The 15,878-nt window shown below is 40.5% G+C and overlaps 1 protein-coding gene across 4 annotated transcripts in view; it reads right to left on the reverse strand.

The window, feature by feature from the left end:
* Window positions 1–1,203: 1,203 nt before the first annotated feature.
* Window positions 1,204–15,878, reverse strand: part of VTI1A (vesicle transport through interaction with t-SNAREs 1A) — a 272,706-nt gene continuing 258,031 nt past the window's right edge. For all 4 annotated transcript variants that reach the window (XM_050305758.1, XM_050305761.1, XM_050305757.1 and 1 more), the window contains one exon: window positions 1,204–12,628. In XM_050305758.1, coding sequence (XP_050161715.1) covers window positions 12,535–12,628 — 94 coding nt within the window. In that variant the 3' untranslated portion in view covers window positions 1,204–12,534. The remainder of the gene's footprint in view (window positions 12,629–15,878) is intronic.

The raw sequence follows: 15,878 nt of genomic DNA on the forward strand, positions 1-15,878 counted from the left end.
TGCTTCTGTCCTCCAGACTTACACAGCATTTTATTGTATGGAATACATCAAAAGGGTTTGGTTCCCTTGTAAAAGTTTTACAGGAAAATCACTGAAGAGCACTGTAACTTTTTTTTTTTTTAAATTCAAAACTAGAACCAATATTCTGGATTCCCACACTTTGGTGTGGACTCAGAGAGAGCTGTGCTTTTCTGTACTGTAGAGCAGAAATACAGACCCTGTATAATTAGAATTGCAGTCATGGCCTGTGGGATCTAGTGATTTGGACATATTTTATTTAACCAGCTTAGTAAAAGGTAATATTCAGCAGCTGTGATCTATAGCAGAATTACAATTTTCAGGGTCAAGGAGGGATTTTGATATTAGGAGGTTGGGCAGAATTGCTGTAAAATCTCATGAGCTGTCGTTAAAAATAAATGAGAAAATAGGTTATCCAAGAGTCATTGTAAGGGAAAAATCAATAGGCAGTGTCTATTCACTTGGGCTATCAAAATCCTTGAAATTTGAACAAAAGTTTCACGTTTAGTGTGCTGTAGGTTTTGAAATGTAAGTGGTGAATGCTCTGTGGGTACAAATTCATTGTGCTGTGCATTCAAACAAGGAGAAACCCTTCTGAAGTTCTGGAGTTCTCTATTAAGACAGCACAGTTCCTTCGTCACTAAGTCAGACATGTAAAGCAGTTGCCAACAAAACTTCAGAAGCAATTTTAGCTAACTGATGACAAACTCTCTCTTGGAAATATATCGCATTTCCCTATCTCACCTTCCTCCTCCGGGGTTCCCTCCCACCTCTGGTTCCCGGTGGATGCGGGAAGGGGCTGCAGCCCTGGAGCCTGGGCAACTCTCTGCAAGCACACGGGAAGCTGCAAACGGTGGAGTTTGGAAATGAGCATTATTGATAATTCGGAGCAGTACACATAATTGATATGGAAAGGGAGTATCATCCTCATTCAGAAACAATTAACTTCCCCCTCCAACACAGCAGTTCAAAGAAGACTCAGCCTTTTAAATATGAATGAGGAGAACTTCAAAATATGCAACTATTAGCTATTACAATATACACATGGAGTAGGATCTTATTTTTAATATTCTTGTAGCTACCAAATTTTAAGTGTGACGTGGATGCAGATGTGCAGGAGCCCAAGCCGTGTGGACTCCAATCAGTTAGAAGTGGGGAGGGGAAAATGAGAGGTTCACACTGCTGTCAGATTGTGTTATTTTATTTGAGCCACATCCTGATACAATCCAAAAGTCCAGTTAATTCTTGACAACTGAGATTTCACAGAACATACAAGAATTAGCAAAAAACACTCATAGCAAATCGACATCCAAAAAGAAAACCTTTGCCCAAAGCTCAACAACGCCGAGGAACTCAACAGACTCTTCTGCAGCAGCCCGATGAAGATTTGTACATTGTTAATTTGATTGGAGAAGGTGCATGTTAAATAGAAAAGAACTGAGTTTGTCACTGTCATCTGAATCCATTCAGTCAGTGCAACAAAGGTATATTTAACTAAAATATGAAACAGACTTGCTAACACCGCATTATTTTCTCAGGCTTACAAAGTTAAAAAAAAAATTAAACTGAATATAAATGACTTTGAGCATTTTTTATGACACCCACAGCCTAAGTGATCCAGATAATGTAATCTAACCATCATTAGAAACCATGAAATTACAATTCCTCTGGGATGGATATTTATCTCTCTGTTACATACAGAAAGGCGATTAATTAGTAGCTCTTTCAGTGTTTAACATTACTGTGTACCGAGGCTGATTAAAATCTAACTATAGAACAGCTATGATAGCTAACACGTAATCTGAGTAAAGTTTAGCTGGGGCACAAAGAAGCACCTTAAAAAGAAAACTTAAAAAATGTCCTCATAGAAGTAGGTAGCTTCAAAGCCAAAACCCAGGCATCCTTCTAATTTCTATTACACACAGCAATCATGACAATTACTGAGATTTCAAAAACCTCAATATTCAAAACAACTAAACCCACGTCAAATATTTTTGCAAAGTGGTAAAATTCACAGAATACCCATTCATTTTCAAGAAGTGTATACAGAACACAGTCATGAAGGGAATCACACAGGACTGTCTTGAACGGCTTGCTCTGAAATTTAAATGGGAGGGTTTGTTGGGGCGTGTGTCTGTGTATGTGTGTGTGTGTGTGCCCTGTATGGACAGCACAGCATGCACATGCTGTGTGGGCTAAATTCATATTTCTGGTGTAATTTCACTGGCTCGTGTGGAATGCACCAAAGATGTGTCAACGTGTGTGCACAGACAGTTTCCTCCAGGATCTCACGAGGGATGAGAGGACATGGATAATTTCACTTTGGGAGGAATAAACAGAGGTAACTCTAGCAGGTTTGATTCCCAGAGCATTCCTACTATGAATAAAAATATTGGAGGAAATTCATGCAAGGGCAGCTGAAAAATTCCCAATTCACTAGTCCTTATTTTTTGAAAATAATTTCTTACTTTGACGTCGGTGTACCTAGGTATGGGAAGATAGAGGTTTGGACTGGTTGAGAAGAGGGAAAAAGCTTTAAAAGCAAATGTGAACAGCTCAGCAAAAAGTCCAAGGTAACCCTGGTTATATTTAATTTTTTAAAGCTATCAGCTGAAACCACAAAGCAGTATTGGTCATAGGTGTATTTCAGTAAGGGCACACAGAAAGAAATTGAAAGTACTTTTAAAATGTAGTGTAAAGGAAGGACACTTTAATACCCCACAGCCCCCCAGTTTAGGTCCCAACGAACTGAGCCACTGATTCCTAATCCTCTCCATCACATCGAGTATTGTGTAGATGCTGCTCTCTTCTGGCTGCCTACACAAATTTTAATATGCAAAATATTAATAAAAAGTGAAATAAAAGGCTGAGAATAATCACAGATGGCCTCAATGTGCTGAGAGCAATGGAGGCACCTCTGAGGCCTCCCTGGGGAGATGTGGCCTATACACAGCCACCTCATAGTTCTGATCCTACACCACACTGACCAGGACCTCCTCCAAAATCCCCCCCCTTGTTCTTCCTCAAGACCTCACTCAGGATGGCCCAAGTTCATATTTGGAGGCACACTCTTTATTTTTCAGGCTGCAGATGGGTAGCACTGCCTATGGTGGGCACCTGCCAGCTGAACCACGTGGGGCATGGGGCACAACTGGTGATGCTGTGGGGGTTCTGCAGTTGGCCATTTCGCACTTCGTGACAACGTGAATATCAATAGCTCAATTCTGTATTCTTACAAAAACAACTGAAACCCAGCAGGAAGATTAAAAAAAAAAAAAAGAAAAAAATGAAAAAACTTTTAAACTCTCAAGCGACCAGTGCATCAGGACGAGGATCTTTGAGCCTACCCAGCACAACCAAGCTGCCAAACCAAGTATATCAGTGGTCACACCACCCCTGCTCTGGAGAGAGCAAAGGAGGAGCAGATTCCTTTGGATAAGTTGGAGGTAGGAAATCAGAAGTCACCATGGCATCCCACTGCTTCACTGCAGGATGCAACAGGATAGGACATTACTGGGGTCCAAGATGACCTCACGATGGTTGACTTCTTTCTGCTCTCTAGCTCCATGTTACACACGTGTCCCTCTCAGGTACCTCGGATCACCCTTTCTGCAGATTTCCTCAAGCAGATCTAATGGCCCTGATGGGTCTGTCCTGTGCTTCAGAGGAGGTGCCACACTTACTGCTCCTTCCATTCATCTCATCTGTCCATGTGGTAATGTCATGCAACTGTTGTGTGACTGAGAAAGAGCTGCTCTGAGGGCAGCTAGGACCTGTGGGTAGTGCGAATTTAGACTGTCCAAGTCACCAGTCCAAGCTGCAGGAAAGTTCAGGCACTGCTACAACATCTCATCCTAGAGACAGAGCAAATCAATCAACACAGACCTAGACCCACAATAATTGTCGTCCTTCTTAAGGTTTCTTCTTAAAAGGTAAAATTAATCTCCATCTCAAAGGACAACCTCTGGCTACGTTCAATGGCCCTGGATCTTGACTGATCACGCAGCTGGACACAAGGCTGGGGATGAAGCCATGTGAAGGTAACAAGTGTTGTCCCTGGGAGAGACCAGCCGCTTTGGTGGCTGGGGACGTGCACTCTGTGCCTGGTGTTTGCATGGCACTGGTTTGCTTCTGCTGTGGGAAGGGGAGGAAGTGCAGTCCTCACAGCATCTGCAGGACTCGCAGGGATATCTGTTACAATTCATTAAGTAGTGCTCTAAGAAGGTACAATAATAACATTTCAACAGAGTTTCCAGAGGGAGTCTCAGAAACTACAGGAAAAGCTGACAAGTTTCAATCCATTTATCAAAGCACTCCAAGACAGATGAAACAGCAGAGCTGCTTAGTGAGGAATGTCTCTCTTTCTGGGTGTCCAGAGCATTTGAGTAAATAAAAAGCTCTTTAAAAATAAGTCAATACAATGGAATCCCTTTTGCCCTCTGCCAGCGCTTGTATTACACTTACACCCAAATGACCCTCCTACCTATAATACTGCAGCATTTACATACACATCAAATGGGTGCTTTTCACTTACATAATACATTTAATCCAAGGATTACAGAGCACACAATATATTAAACATTACAACACCTCGTGAGGTAGGTTAGCATTAATGAAGTTGTGGTGGGTAAACTGAGGCACAGACTAACTTTATTACTTGCCTGTGGTCCACAGCCCATCAGTGGAAAAGTCATTAAGACGCTGTTCAAACAGTAGACACACATATGCACCTACTTGTATGGGTAAAATAGACTAATCCACGTGTCCTAAAGCAACTGCTCACTCATGTCTTGATTTTCTGAGGGCAGGAGAACAAAAGGCAAATAAGGAGAAGATAAAAAGAACAGAAAGCAAATATTTGCTGTTAGAAATATTTTTTTTTTTGTATGCCAAGCTGCGTACACAAAACAAGAGACATCCAAACCTGAAGGACGCTTCAGATGCTGGTCTCCAATAATTTGATTTTCTCAGTAAAGATTTCTCTAGACCTGCAACAGGGGTTTTGTTAGGTTTTTGTTCAATAAAGTTGGTTTATATTTAGCTTTCGTATAGCAGGAAAAAAAAAAATCTTTGGTTAAGGTCTTTGAGCCAAGCATCTAGGATGAAATTTTCAAAAGCACTCAACAGTGGCTTTTGAAAATAGAATTAGGCTAGTTGCTGGGACAAGCTTTGAAAGCCACCCCCTACCTCCTTTAGCATTTTAACTGAGCTGATTTCCTCGGTACTGTTGCCTGTTTAGTCTCCCCATCTCATGGCCTTCACCAGTGTTGCTAAGCCAAGTTGGATTTAAAGCCAGGAGCCTGTGGTCATGACCTCCCCAGCATGTCTGCTGCCCCAGAGTGGTGTAGCTGGACACTGGGATGCTCCTTGGGTGGCTCCCACTTTGCAGCCAGCCTTTGTTCTCTTTGTAGGAGCACTGGCTAATAGAGGTGTACACCCTTCACCTGATGGTTAGGTGAGGCTATAATTACCTCGGTAATAAGGTCTGATTCTTCCCTGCTCTGCACCTCCTTGGCTGGTCAGGAATACTTGTCTAAAGTGGGTGCAAAATGCTACCAGATCAGAAAGATGACATTTTACATCAATGGAAATGACCAGGTGTAAGGAACAAAGGCCTACATAACAATGCTCTCAACTCTGTTGTCCTTTAATTAAGTAGTTCCTCCAGCAATGACACTAATGAGGCCTTGTTTCCTCGGGGTTGGATTCTCTAGTATCTAAATGGGATGTGAGCTTTTCCTGGGGAGAGAGGCATTTATAATTTCTCCCTCCCAGGTAGTGTTCAATTTGGGTGGATGTCACGCTGCAGCCTTTCTCTTGGTGGGGATGTCAGTGGGATGTCTCTCCCCTTGGCTGCTTTTTTTCCTGAAACCAATAGCGATTTTTGAGAGTTCTGCTCTTCCATTACATATGCCTGAATTTGGTCAAAGTCTCAAAGTCAGCAGGGGGTAGGAAGACAAATTCATCAAATGAGACAGAGCAAAGGCATAAGCATGTTTCTACTAAGAATAGAAGGCTAAATATTATTTTTACTTACAAGCAATTTTCTAGTGCTGTGGTAAACTCATAGGGTATTTTTCTGCTGCTCTGGTAGGCATGCCTGGCTGCAACTCCTTCAAGCAGTGTCAATAAAAGGAGAACATTCAGACAAATACATGCAGGCAAGGCATGCAGCTCAGGCAAGAGGCAATGTTACTTAGCTGGGTGCAGAAGAGAACTGGAAAGTTCATTAAATCCACAGAAGAGATCATGTTCACTGGAGACAGTGCTGACTGGACAAGGTCATGGGTCTGAGTGGAGAAAGCAACTGAACAAAGAAGCAGCAATGAAAGGTTTTCTTTGGGCTTGGTCCAGGAGAGCAGTCACAACATGGCAGCCAGCAGGAAGCACGCACCATAACGCTGGCAGTGCAGGCTTGGCAGCATTACTGACCTCTCTGGCCACAGGACAGCAGGGACAGGCCGCTTTCCTGTACAGAGTTTAATGGCTCAGAACTGCTTGGGACCCTTAAAAATGTGCAAAACTTTCACTTTCCAACAGTGCTCTCTGGCAGGACAGACATCCAGCTAACCCTTTCGCTTTGTATGCCCCTGAATGTCCCATTAATGAACAGGCGCTGGCCTCACAGGAACCCTGACATTGGCTTGCAGACTCTACGTCCTTCATCAGTTACACCACCACCACAACCCAGCATCTCTTCTTGTGATGAGGCCAAGGCTAAAAGCACTGAGGGAGCACCCAGGTTGCACTCCCAGAATTGCAAGATAAATCTGCAGCAGTTCACCAAAACATGGCAGTGTCTGGATGGTGGGGAGGTACCACCTGTGGATGACACAGCTCCTCATGCTCAGCCTACCCCCCAGAATAAGAAGCATTTGTAGGTTACGTAGAGTTTTTACAAAAATTTTCACTGCCTGGGGAAAAGCAGACTATTCCCAGATCCAGGATGCCTCTCCAAGTGCAGACACCATTTTACTTTTACTTGGGCAAAACAGTCCCTCAAGCAGGTTTTCTGACATGAAGAGGTAATCACGTCTGTGTGTTTGTGGGAGACAGAGAGCTGCACAGACCAGGGGCTGGGAGCTCCCCCTCTCTGGGTCTGTCCCTGTTGAACTTGCCTGGCATGAGTTGGAGATAGAAGCACAGGTCCCAACAGTACCGACCTGTTACGGCCATACCTTCAGGAAAAGTCCAAGGAACTACCAGCAGACCTTCCTGAGCAACAGATCAATATGGAGCTTGGTATCAGCTGAGCCGTTATTCACGCCAAAGGCAGTTGTTTGGATAAAGGGATGAAGAGTGCACAAGTTCACTGGTTCTCAGTATATAAGCTCTTTTTTTCTCCTCCCTCTCCTGTAGATGCCTTCATTATTTATGTGTGACAAATAAAGCATGGCAGTTGAGGATGCTAAAGTGATTTTCACCATGCACCTCTGTTTCCTGACAAACACAGAGCAGGGATGGTGCACCCACGTTAGGCTGTGGGTACGGCGAGGAGCCAGTGTGCTGCTCTGGCCACTGCGGCCAAAGACTGCTCAGGGTGTATGATAACACCCATTGCCAGGCAGTAGTTGATAAAATATTCACCTGCTACATGCCTCTTTCCCCACGTGACTCCAGAAGTGACAAATTATCCCAAGGAAGTGCGAGGGAGCTTTGCCGAGTAGGATTTGCTCTGCAGCATCCCACGATACGTCATCGCACCTCGCTCAGCATCTCTGCCATCAGCCCTACATAGGGACCCACCGTAAATGCTGAATGCAAACTGCATTCAGATGTATTGAATAAGAAAAGATCAAAGACTGACTATTATAAAGCAAAGGAAGCCTAACATGTACCCTGCTTTTGACTGTTTCCTTTTTTACCATCTTAAAATTCTCCTGAAGCTTCTCCTTCTGTAAGAGGATTATTTACAACCAACAACTGAAACTACACAGAGAAAATATACTTAGAGATAAATACTTCTCCTATAAAAAGTAGCAGTTATTTTTATCTGTTTCAAACCAAAGCCTTCTCATGGTTTTGTACAAAAACCAAAAAAATACCAAAACACATGCTGTCCCCTCCAAAAGAAAAAAAAAAAAAGAAGCCTCAGCCCACATCCTCCTGAAGTTTATCATAAGCTGTCAAGTTGCTAGAAACAGAACCATGTAAGTCATTACCGCAGCTAACAACTTTACTGGGGATCCACATGTAGCTCTTTCCCCCCCTACAAAGTCCAACCAGATTTTGAAATGTGAGTGGTGCAGTTCAAAACAAAAAAAGAAAGGGACATGGTTTTTTTTTATTTAGGATGCGTGCAAAAGTGGTTCATTTATGACTACATTAAAAAAAAAAAAGTGGACATAAATATTTATGATTGGAAATTTCATTATTTAAAATTATTCTATAAATTTGCTAGTAACTCGAAGATGAATGCCTGCTGTACAGTTTGCAAATTAAGTACCATTATTTTTCTCTTCTGCACTTGAATATTACTCACAGCTAAAGTCATTTAAAGGGGTTAACATCAGCCTTAATTAAATATTAAAGTGTGCCTGTACCTGCTGCTATTGTTGCCCTTAGAATAAGATATAACCTATTTTTGACAAGTTTTCATCTTTCTCTGTGGAAGACGCTACATGAAACCAAATCAGTGGCAAAGAGGAGGGTAATGAATAATCTATTTCATATTCCAGCAGTACCCAGAGCTCTGAGTGGAAAAATATTCAGTCAGATGATAGTATGAGGCTGCTGAGGTACCACATGACGCAGCTAATGTTTAAATAATAATAATAATAATAAAAAAAAAGCGATAAACAAATCATTAGCCCTTAACAGTTGTTTAATGCAATTTGTTAATGAACGTAATGGTGGGGACTAATAATGAAAGAAAATAAAAACGTCTAAACAGGCGCCAAGTTGCCAGTGATGCTCAATTATTTCCTTGTCAAGTTTTTATGATTTAATGAGCTCCTCTGGGACTGACGGCTGTCAGTCAGTCGTGACTTTTTGACACCATTACAACTTCAAATACAGCAGCAGGCAGGCTGTTTTCCTCGGATTTGAAATACTGAAATGATCTGACAGGTTTAAAGAAAAGATGTGCAAAAAAAAAAAGGAGAGAGAGAGCGAGAGAGAGAAAGAGAGAGAGACACAGTTGCTTTTTCTTTTCTTTTTTTTTTTTTTTTCTTCTTCTATGGGGCAGACAATCTCTGGATGCTGTTTGGTAATGAAAACCCAATCACAGAGGTCATTATCTGATGAGGTTTTCTTGGAACTGGCAGGGTTTTTTTTCTTTATTTCTTTACTTAATGATAACCCTCGATGGGTTTGCCCCGCATGGGATGGTCAGAGCCGCACAATTTTGTTCACCATTAATTTCAGCCTTTGAAGCTCAGAGCTCTGAAGCAGCAGCAAAGAAAACCCCCCACCAAGCTGGCTCCAAAATAAGACAATCCAGCCTGCCTTAAACAGAATAGCAAATGGCCTCCCATCCCAGAGATGGGAACTGACGTCAGTCAAGCTACATTTTCTGATATTTCCCCAAAACGTACAGCATTTAAAACCCTTTAAAACTTAAGAGTCTTTAATTAAATTGCTTTTGATTTTGTGTCATTGCAGAATTAGTTTATTTATTCTGTGAGCCCAGCTGTTTAGCAAGGATGAATTTCGCACACAGCACCGTGCGTGCGTTTTTTAATTTGTCATTTCTCCACAAAGGCTGGCAACATTAGAAACATTTTGCTCTTTGAGGTTTACATTTGTAAGCACTTGGATTCATTCACAGACGTGCTATAGATGCAACCAAACTAGTTCGGGGGAAGCGTGGACCCGGGGGTGTCACCCTACCTGTGGGTGGTTCGGGCTGTGTTCTCAGTCGAAGTCACTCAGTCCCCACCAAAACGTGTGGATTTGGTACATCTCACCCCCACACTTCCTGAGCCGGATAAAAAAGGGAAAGTGAAGAGGAATATCGTGTTTTGAAGGGTGTAATGTCCACTTGAGCACTATTTTACATGAGGGGAGTACTCGAGGATGCAAAGCAGGGACAGAGGAGTTATTAACAGGTTAGTAAGAGAAACATAGCGATGGCGGGCTCATCAAAAGTGAAGATGAAGGCTTTGCGTCGCAGTCTCTCTCTCTCCCTCATTTCTATCTGAGTGGATGTATCTGATGTGACACTATGCCCTAGATTTATACTGGGATAAGGAAAACTAGCTTCCTTTCAGCTTTTTGCTGATTCCAGCAGGTGGCTAGATAGAGGGCAAAACCTAGTCATAGGTCACTGTTAAGATCAGTAGTCATGAATCAATTCCCATGATAGTTAAATTATTGAGGCAACGCGGAGAATGTCTAGGCAACAGACGGAGCTTAAGATTTCCTTCTTGACAGTTTTCTGCTTTACAGAATATGCATCTCCTAATTTGCCGAGGAGAGAATAAATATCTCCTAATGCTGCCAGGCTTCATCCTAATTTGTCTGAACTCAGCTCAGTGCCATCACTCGAAGCTAACGGCCAGAGCTCTGCTTACACAACCCAAAGTGCTTAGTTCGAGTGCATGTTGTGACTGAAGGCTGGTAGCTGAACACCCAAATCTTTCCGTGTCTGAAAGCCACGTGGCAAATGCCACACACCTCACAAGGATGAAAGGGGAGGACACCCCAGGAGGAGGCGGCCAGGGGGGGTCTCATGACCTTGTGACAGTGCAGGGCCATTGAGGTGAGGAGCTGAACATGACTGAGCTGTGCTGCACAGAACAGCACCTCCTGAAACCACAGGTCTGGATTACTCAGGAACTTTTGTACCAGCACAATCCTACAGCCACTGGCATGAGCTGGTAGGGAAACCTGGCACATAAACCACTTCTAAACTTTGTTGTGAGCTGTATGTAATACACAGACACCAGAGCTGACCACACATGCTTCCATTCATTTCAGTGAATAACATTTTTCCTGTGCATCCTTTCATTTTATATTTATCACCATCTTTCTATGTCTTAGATGTGGCATCAGTACCACAACCTTTTAACTATTTGCTTTTTTTCACGTAAAGAAAACAGGGGACATATTTAGGGCCAAAATCAACTCCCAGATGTTTATCTCAAAATCAGCTCCTAAGGAGCACAGCAAGTCAGCAGAGGCGACAGGGATGCCAAAATCCCAGAAGTACTAAGGCACACATGAAAATTTGGTGCTACCTAATGTGGGGAGGAATTTAAAACTCACCAGCTCTTTGTTTCTTTGAACATCTTTCTGGAAAGATTTCATGGCTGGAGTACAAGGGCTTAAAATTCCTCTCAATTTGTAATATTTGTAAGGGATTGCAAATAATGAATTTAAAAGTTATCATGAAAATTACTTTATCATATCACTAGCAATAGACCTTCATTGGAATTGTTAGCTTAATTATAAGCCAAATGAGCTCAACCTGTCTATAGGAGAAGCACAGCCAATAGGAAAAGAGAAACAGCTCATTTACACACAGGTAGATGAAACTATGATATATTATATCAACTAAAAGCATGTATAAATTAACATTTTTACAGTTTCTGTTTAAAAAGGGGAATATCACATCAGAATTTAATACACTTCAAATATTTCCAACATGCAGTCTCAGCATAGTTAGGCCAATATTAAAAATCTAGATTCTTGTTTAATGCACTATAATCATACATTTGTCGCTGAGCTATTACTTAGGATCTCTTTTCAATCAGCAACAAATAGATAAGAATCTTTATATGTTCTCATTTAGGGCCTAGTGTGTATGCTTATCAGTACATATATCAACAATGGAAGATTTAAAAGAGATTCAACAGATGGGCTGTGGTCACAACTACATTTTAGGTAAGTGATGTATTTTCATGATCTTGATGAAAGTGGAATTGCTTTGAATAAGCAGAAAAGAAAGCCTAATTATAAACAAACATTAAATTGAGTACTGGATTCACATCAGATTTTAAAGATCATCCTAAAGTTGCTCTCTTTTTAAAACTGGCTACTATTCTTAACCAAGTTACATCTATTACGATAATGCATGATCGGGAGTTAGTCACAGGAGTCAGGTTCACTTTCTACATCATTTGGTCTTTGCTTTACTTATATTCTATATAACAGAGAGTCAGATACTGTTTGATATTCATACACCCCTCATAGCACAGGAAAAGTGCAAAGATCCCTCTTCCCTTGCTAAACTCCGGCAATTTACAGACTAATTGTCTGGGCTTGAATTCAACACACATTAAGTCTTTTTATATCAGAACAAGCCCTCACTCCAAAAATATTAATATCTTGAAAACAAGAAGACAAAAATCTGAAGACAAAAATCCTGAAGACAAAAAATGTAAGAAAATAATAGCCCCACATGCCATCAACTATGCCATCAATAATACAAAATATTTTACACCACTTGCACCTGAGTTGAAGAGTGGAAAAGAGAGGGAGACTCTGTCAGTGCAAGAGAATGATTCATGTGACCACTTTGTCTTAATTACTGAGAACAAGCAGTTTGTTGCTGTTTAGTGAAGAACAAAGATATCAGCGTCCCCTGACAGAAAAAAATATAGCCATCATGGTGGTGAAGATGATGATGACTGCCAGAACAACGATCAAAATCCGGTTTTGGATGATCCTGGAAAAAAGCAGAAGAGACAAAAAACCTCAGTGAATAAAACAAAACAAAACAAAATAGCAGAATATATATATATGTAAAATCACAAAACAAGGAACACATATATATTGGAGGAAAAGACACATGCCCACAAATTCAGGATTTTCTGTACTATTTTGTGTATCTTGATTATTTTTACTTCTGCCAATTTCCACTGCTTCCAAACATTTCTTTATGTAGCTTTTAAATCCAACTTTTTCATTCAGGATAGAAGTAGACTTTTCCTAATTATGTATACACTTATACACAGAATAAATGAAATACTTCATGTTCAAATTTATTAACCTTCTAAGAACAAATAAAATAATTAGTCCTCAGTCAATGCAACCCAAGCAGGGTGGTCTGTAATAGTAAGTATCATTATATTTTTTAAAACCATTCTGAAATCTTCACGGCTTTTTTAATCTGAACAGAACCAATTTATTAATTTTCAAGGGATTTTACTATTAAGGAACATGATTTCAAGGAAACACATGTCAATGAGATACCTACTTGTACTAAAATACCAAGGGAAAAGTACAAAAGATAGTTTTGAAGAAAAGGATGATATAAAGAAGCAAGTGTCAAACTGTGAAGCTTATGTTGTAAAAGCATCTCCTCTCTCTGTAGCATACCTTTACTTATGGTAATAGGCAAATGTTACATTTTCTATGTAGTATAAAAAAATGGAAATCAGTGAAAATAAAAAAGATGCCAGAAGTAGAAATTCCTAATATTTTTCAATCATTTGTTGGGAGAAATCTCTGCTTTTAAAATCAGACACCACATCACTGCAGATTTTTCCTGTAATTAATAGGTCAAATAAAATTGCTAAATGAAGAAACAGTAGAATTTGAGGCATTTTATGGAGGATTTTGGATTGTAAGAATGCAGCGTTTGTTATTCCATTCTCACAGAGAAGGAAGAATATTTTCACAGGCTCTCCACAAAAGAGGAACTTTAGCAAAACCTATTTGAACATAAAGCTTATAATCAGAATTGGAGAGGTATAGCAAAAAAACTCAACAAACCAAATGCAACGAAAGCACTCCAAATTATATTTATTTTTATTTTTTTCTCATGCTTCTGTAAACCAAACCAAACCATACCAAAACAAAGCCTTCACCAACCAAACAATGGTAAGAAGAGGTAAAACTGTGTTTTGTGAAACATCAAACTGAGTACAACTTGAAGACAGGGAGTGTAATGTGTTAATATGAGCATATTTCACGCAGTGAAAGAGAGAAGAAACTCCAGAGAGCAGAGGAGAGTTTTCCTTGGTAAATGTTTTTCATTTGGACGCGGGTGGATATACATATAAATTATATTGGAAAGTGTAAAGAAAAATGCAGTTTTAACCAACTCCAGCTCTCTCCTTGCTTACCCCCCACCTAAAGAAAAAGCAGTAAATGGATGGATGAAAACTGTCACATCAGACAGACACCCTCCCCTGTGACACTCTAAAAGGACTAGCTCTCTATCCTCCTGACAGGTTACAAAATGATCACATTTGCTGACACGTCTTCCGCAAAACTGCTTTAGTGTTTGTGTCCACTTTCCTAGCAGGAGATGAATGGGCTGCTTTGTCCTCATTTATCACTTAAAGCTGAACTAAGATCTGTCTCGTTTATTTTTCCCTTCCTCACTAGAAAGGCTCAACCACAGCATTAATTCTTTTGCGATGACAGCTAATTCAAACTTAACAGGCAATATTTACTCTGCCAAAAGGATGAGGAGGAGGGAGGGATGTTTCTCACTCCTTTTTTCCCCTTAAAAAAAGAAGTGTAGCAGGCTAACAAAATAAAGCTAATTAAGGGCTTTTGGTTCTTGTTGGTTTGCACTTCAATTTAACACCTGAACTTACAAGCTTCTCTTTTGTAGCGGGGTGTGACATTCTCTGCAAAACACCTGATAACAAACGATTTGCCAGGGCAAATGCATGAAAACCAAAATATATATTTACTCACTAGCCCTCATCACTCCTGAAAAGACACTCAGCAAAACTGAAACTCAGCAGTGAAATAGATTAAAAGCATGAAAACTCTTAAAACATTCAGCCTTAAGTAATACACAGTGCAGCTGGCATGACAACCATTTTATTTGTGGGATGTGGGCCCCAAGGCATCCATAATGCTAATTTACAAAGGATTAACTGTGAGTGAAACTCGCTTAATCTAACACATAGTTAGGCAAAGGCATACATAACATACTGAGTGTTTAAATCAGCTCCTCCTATCTCTGGCCCACTGAAAAAATCATTGCTTTGGCTGAGAAGCAAAACTAAAGAAAAATTAAAAAAAAGCATCAGATCCCCCAAATGCTTTATTTTAATACCCTGGCAGTACACACCTGATTGTAAGATTATTTAATCAGTGTCCATGTCTCTAAAATCAGGCATGCTACCACCTGTATCTGCTAATTGAAGGTTTACTTACAGTGTGAATCCAGGAAATACATATCAAAGTTCAATTTTTAGGAACCTGAATTAGTCTGCACAGTGCAGCAAAAGAATATGATATTAAAAAGAACAAATTAATCATGAAATAGGATGGATGTTATCAACAGAATCCTACACTGAAGTATTATATACTTTTAATATTCAAGCCCACAGTTAAAGATTAATTTTATATCTTTAAAAAAAAAGAATAACATTGAGTTTTACTGTTTTTCTTTCAAGTGAGAAAGTAAAATTAAACTAACTGCATACTGCCCAAAGGATGGGGCTTGGAGAAGAATGACAGAGCAGTTTGGCAGCAGCAGGACAGTCCCAAGGAGGACTTAATAGTGCCTGTTAAGTTCAAGTCTGGGAGCTGCTGCTCAGACAGACACAGAACACAAGTTCTAGGTGTCAGCATATTTTAGATCTCAAAGTCAACAGGCAAGGGCGACCCTTCAGAGTAAAGAACAAATGAAGAGGAAAGGAGGTTTTAAGTGATCCAAGACAGTCAAGCCAGCTCACAGTTGTAGAACAATGGTTGGCATTGGCAGGACCCATCTGTAGGGAAGCCTATAGTACTGTCACAGCCAGACACTGCCAGTGGGTATTGCTCTAGGCAAGGCATCAAGGAATTTAAGTGGGGGAGGGAGAGATAATACCAAAGGAGAAGAAAATGGGGCCTAACATTCACTGCAAAAAAATCCCAAAGGCTAACATGCTCGCAAGAAGCAGATGATAGTCTTTTATCTCTATTACACCTTAAATTCAACAAAATCTGGTGAATGAGGAAGCCCA

The sequence above is a fragment of the Myiozetetes cayanensis genome, unplaced genomic scaffold (assembly GCF_022539395.1).
Source record: "Myiozetetes cayanensis isolate MyiCay16 unplaced genomic scaffold, myiCay2020 scf10, whole genome shotgun sequence".
Taxonomy (NCBI): domain Eukaryota; kingdom Metazoa; phylum Chordata; class Aves; order Passeriformes; family Tyrannidae; genus Myiozetetes; species Myiozetetes cayanensis.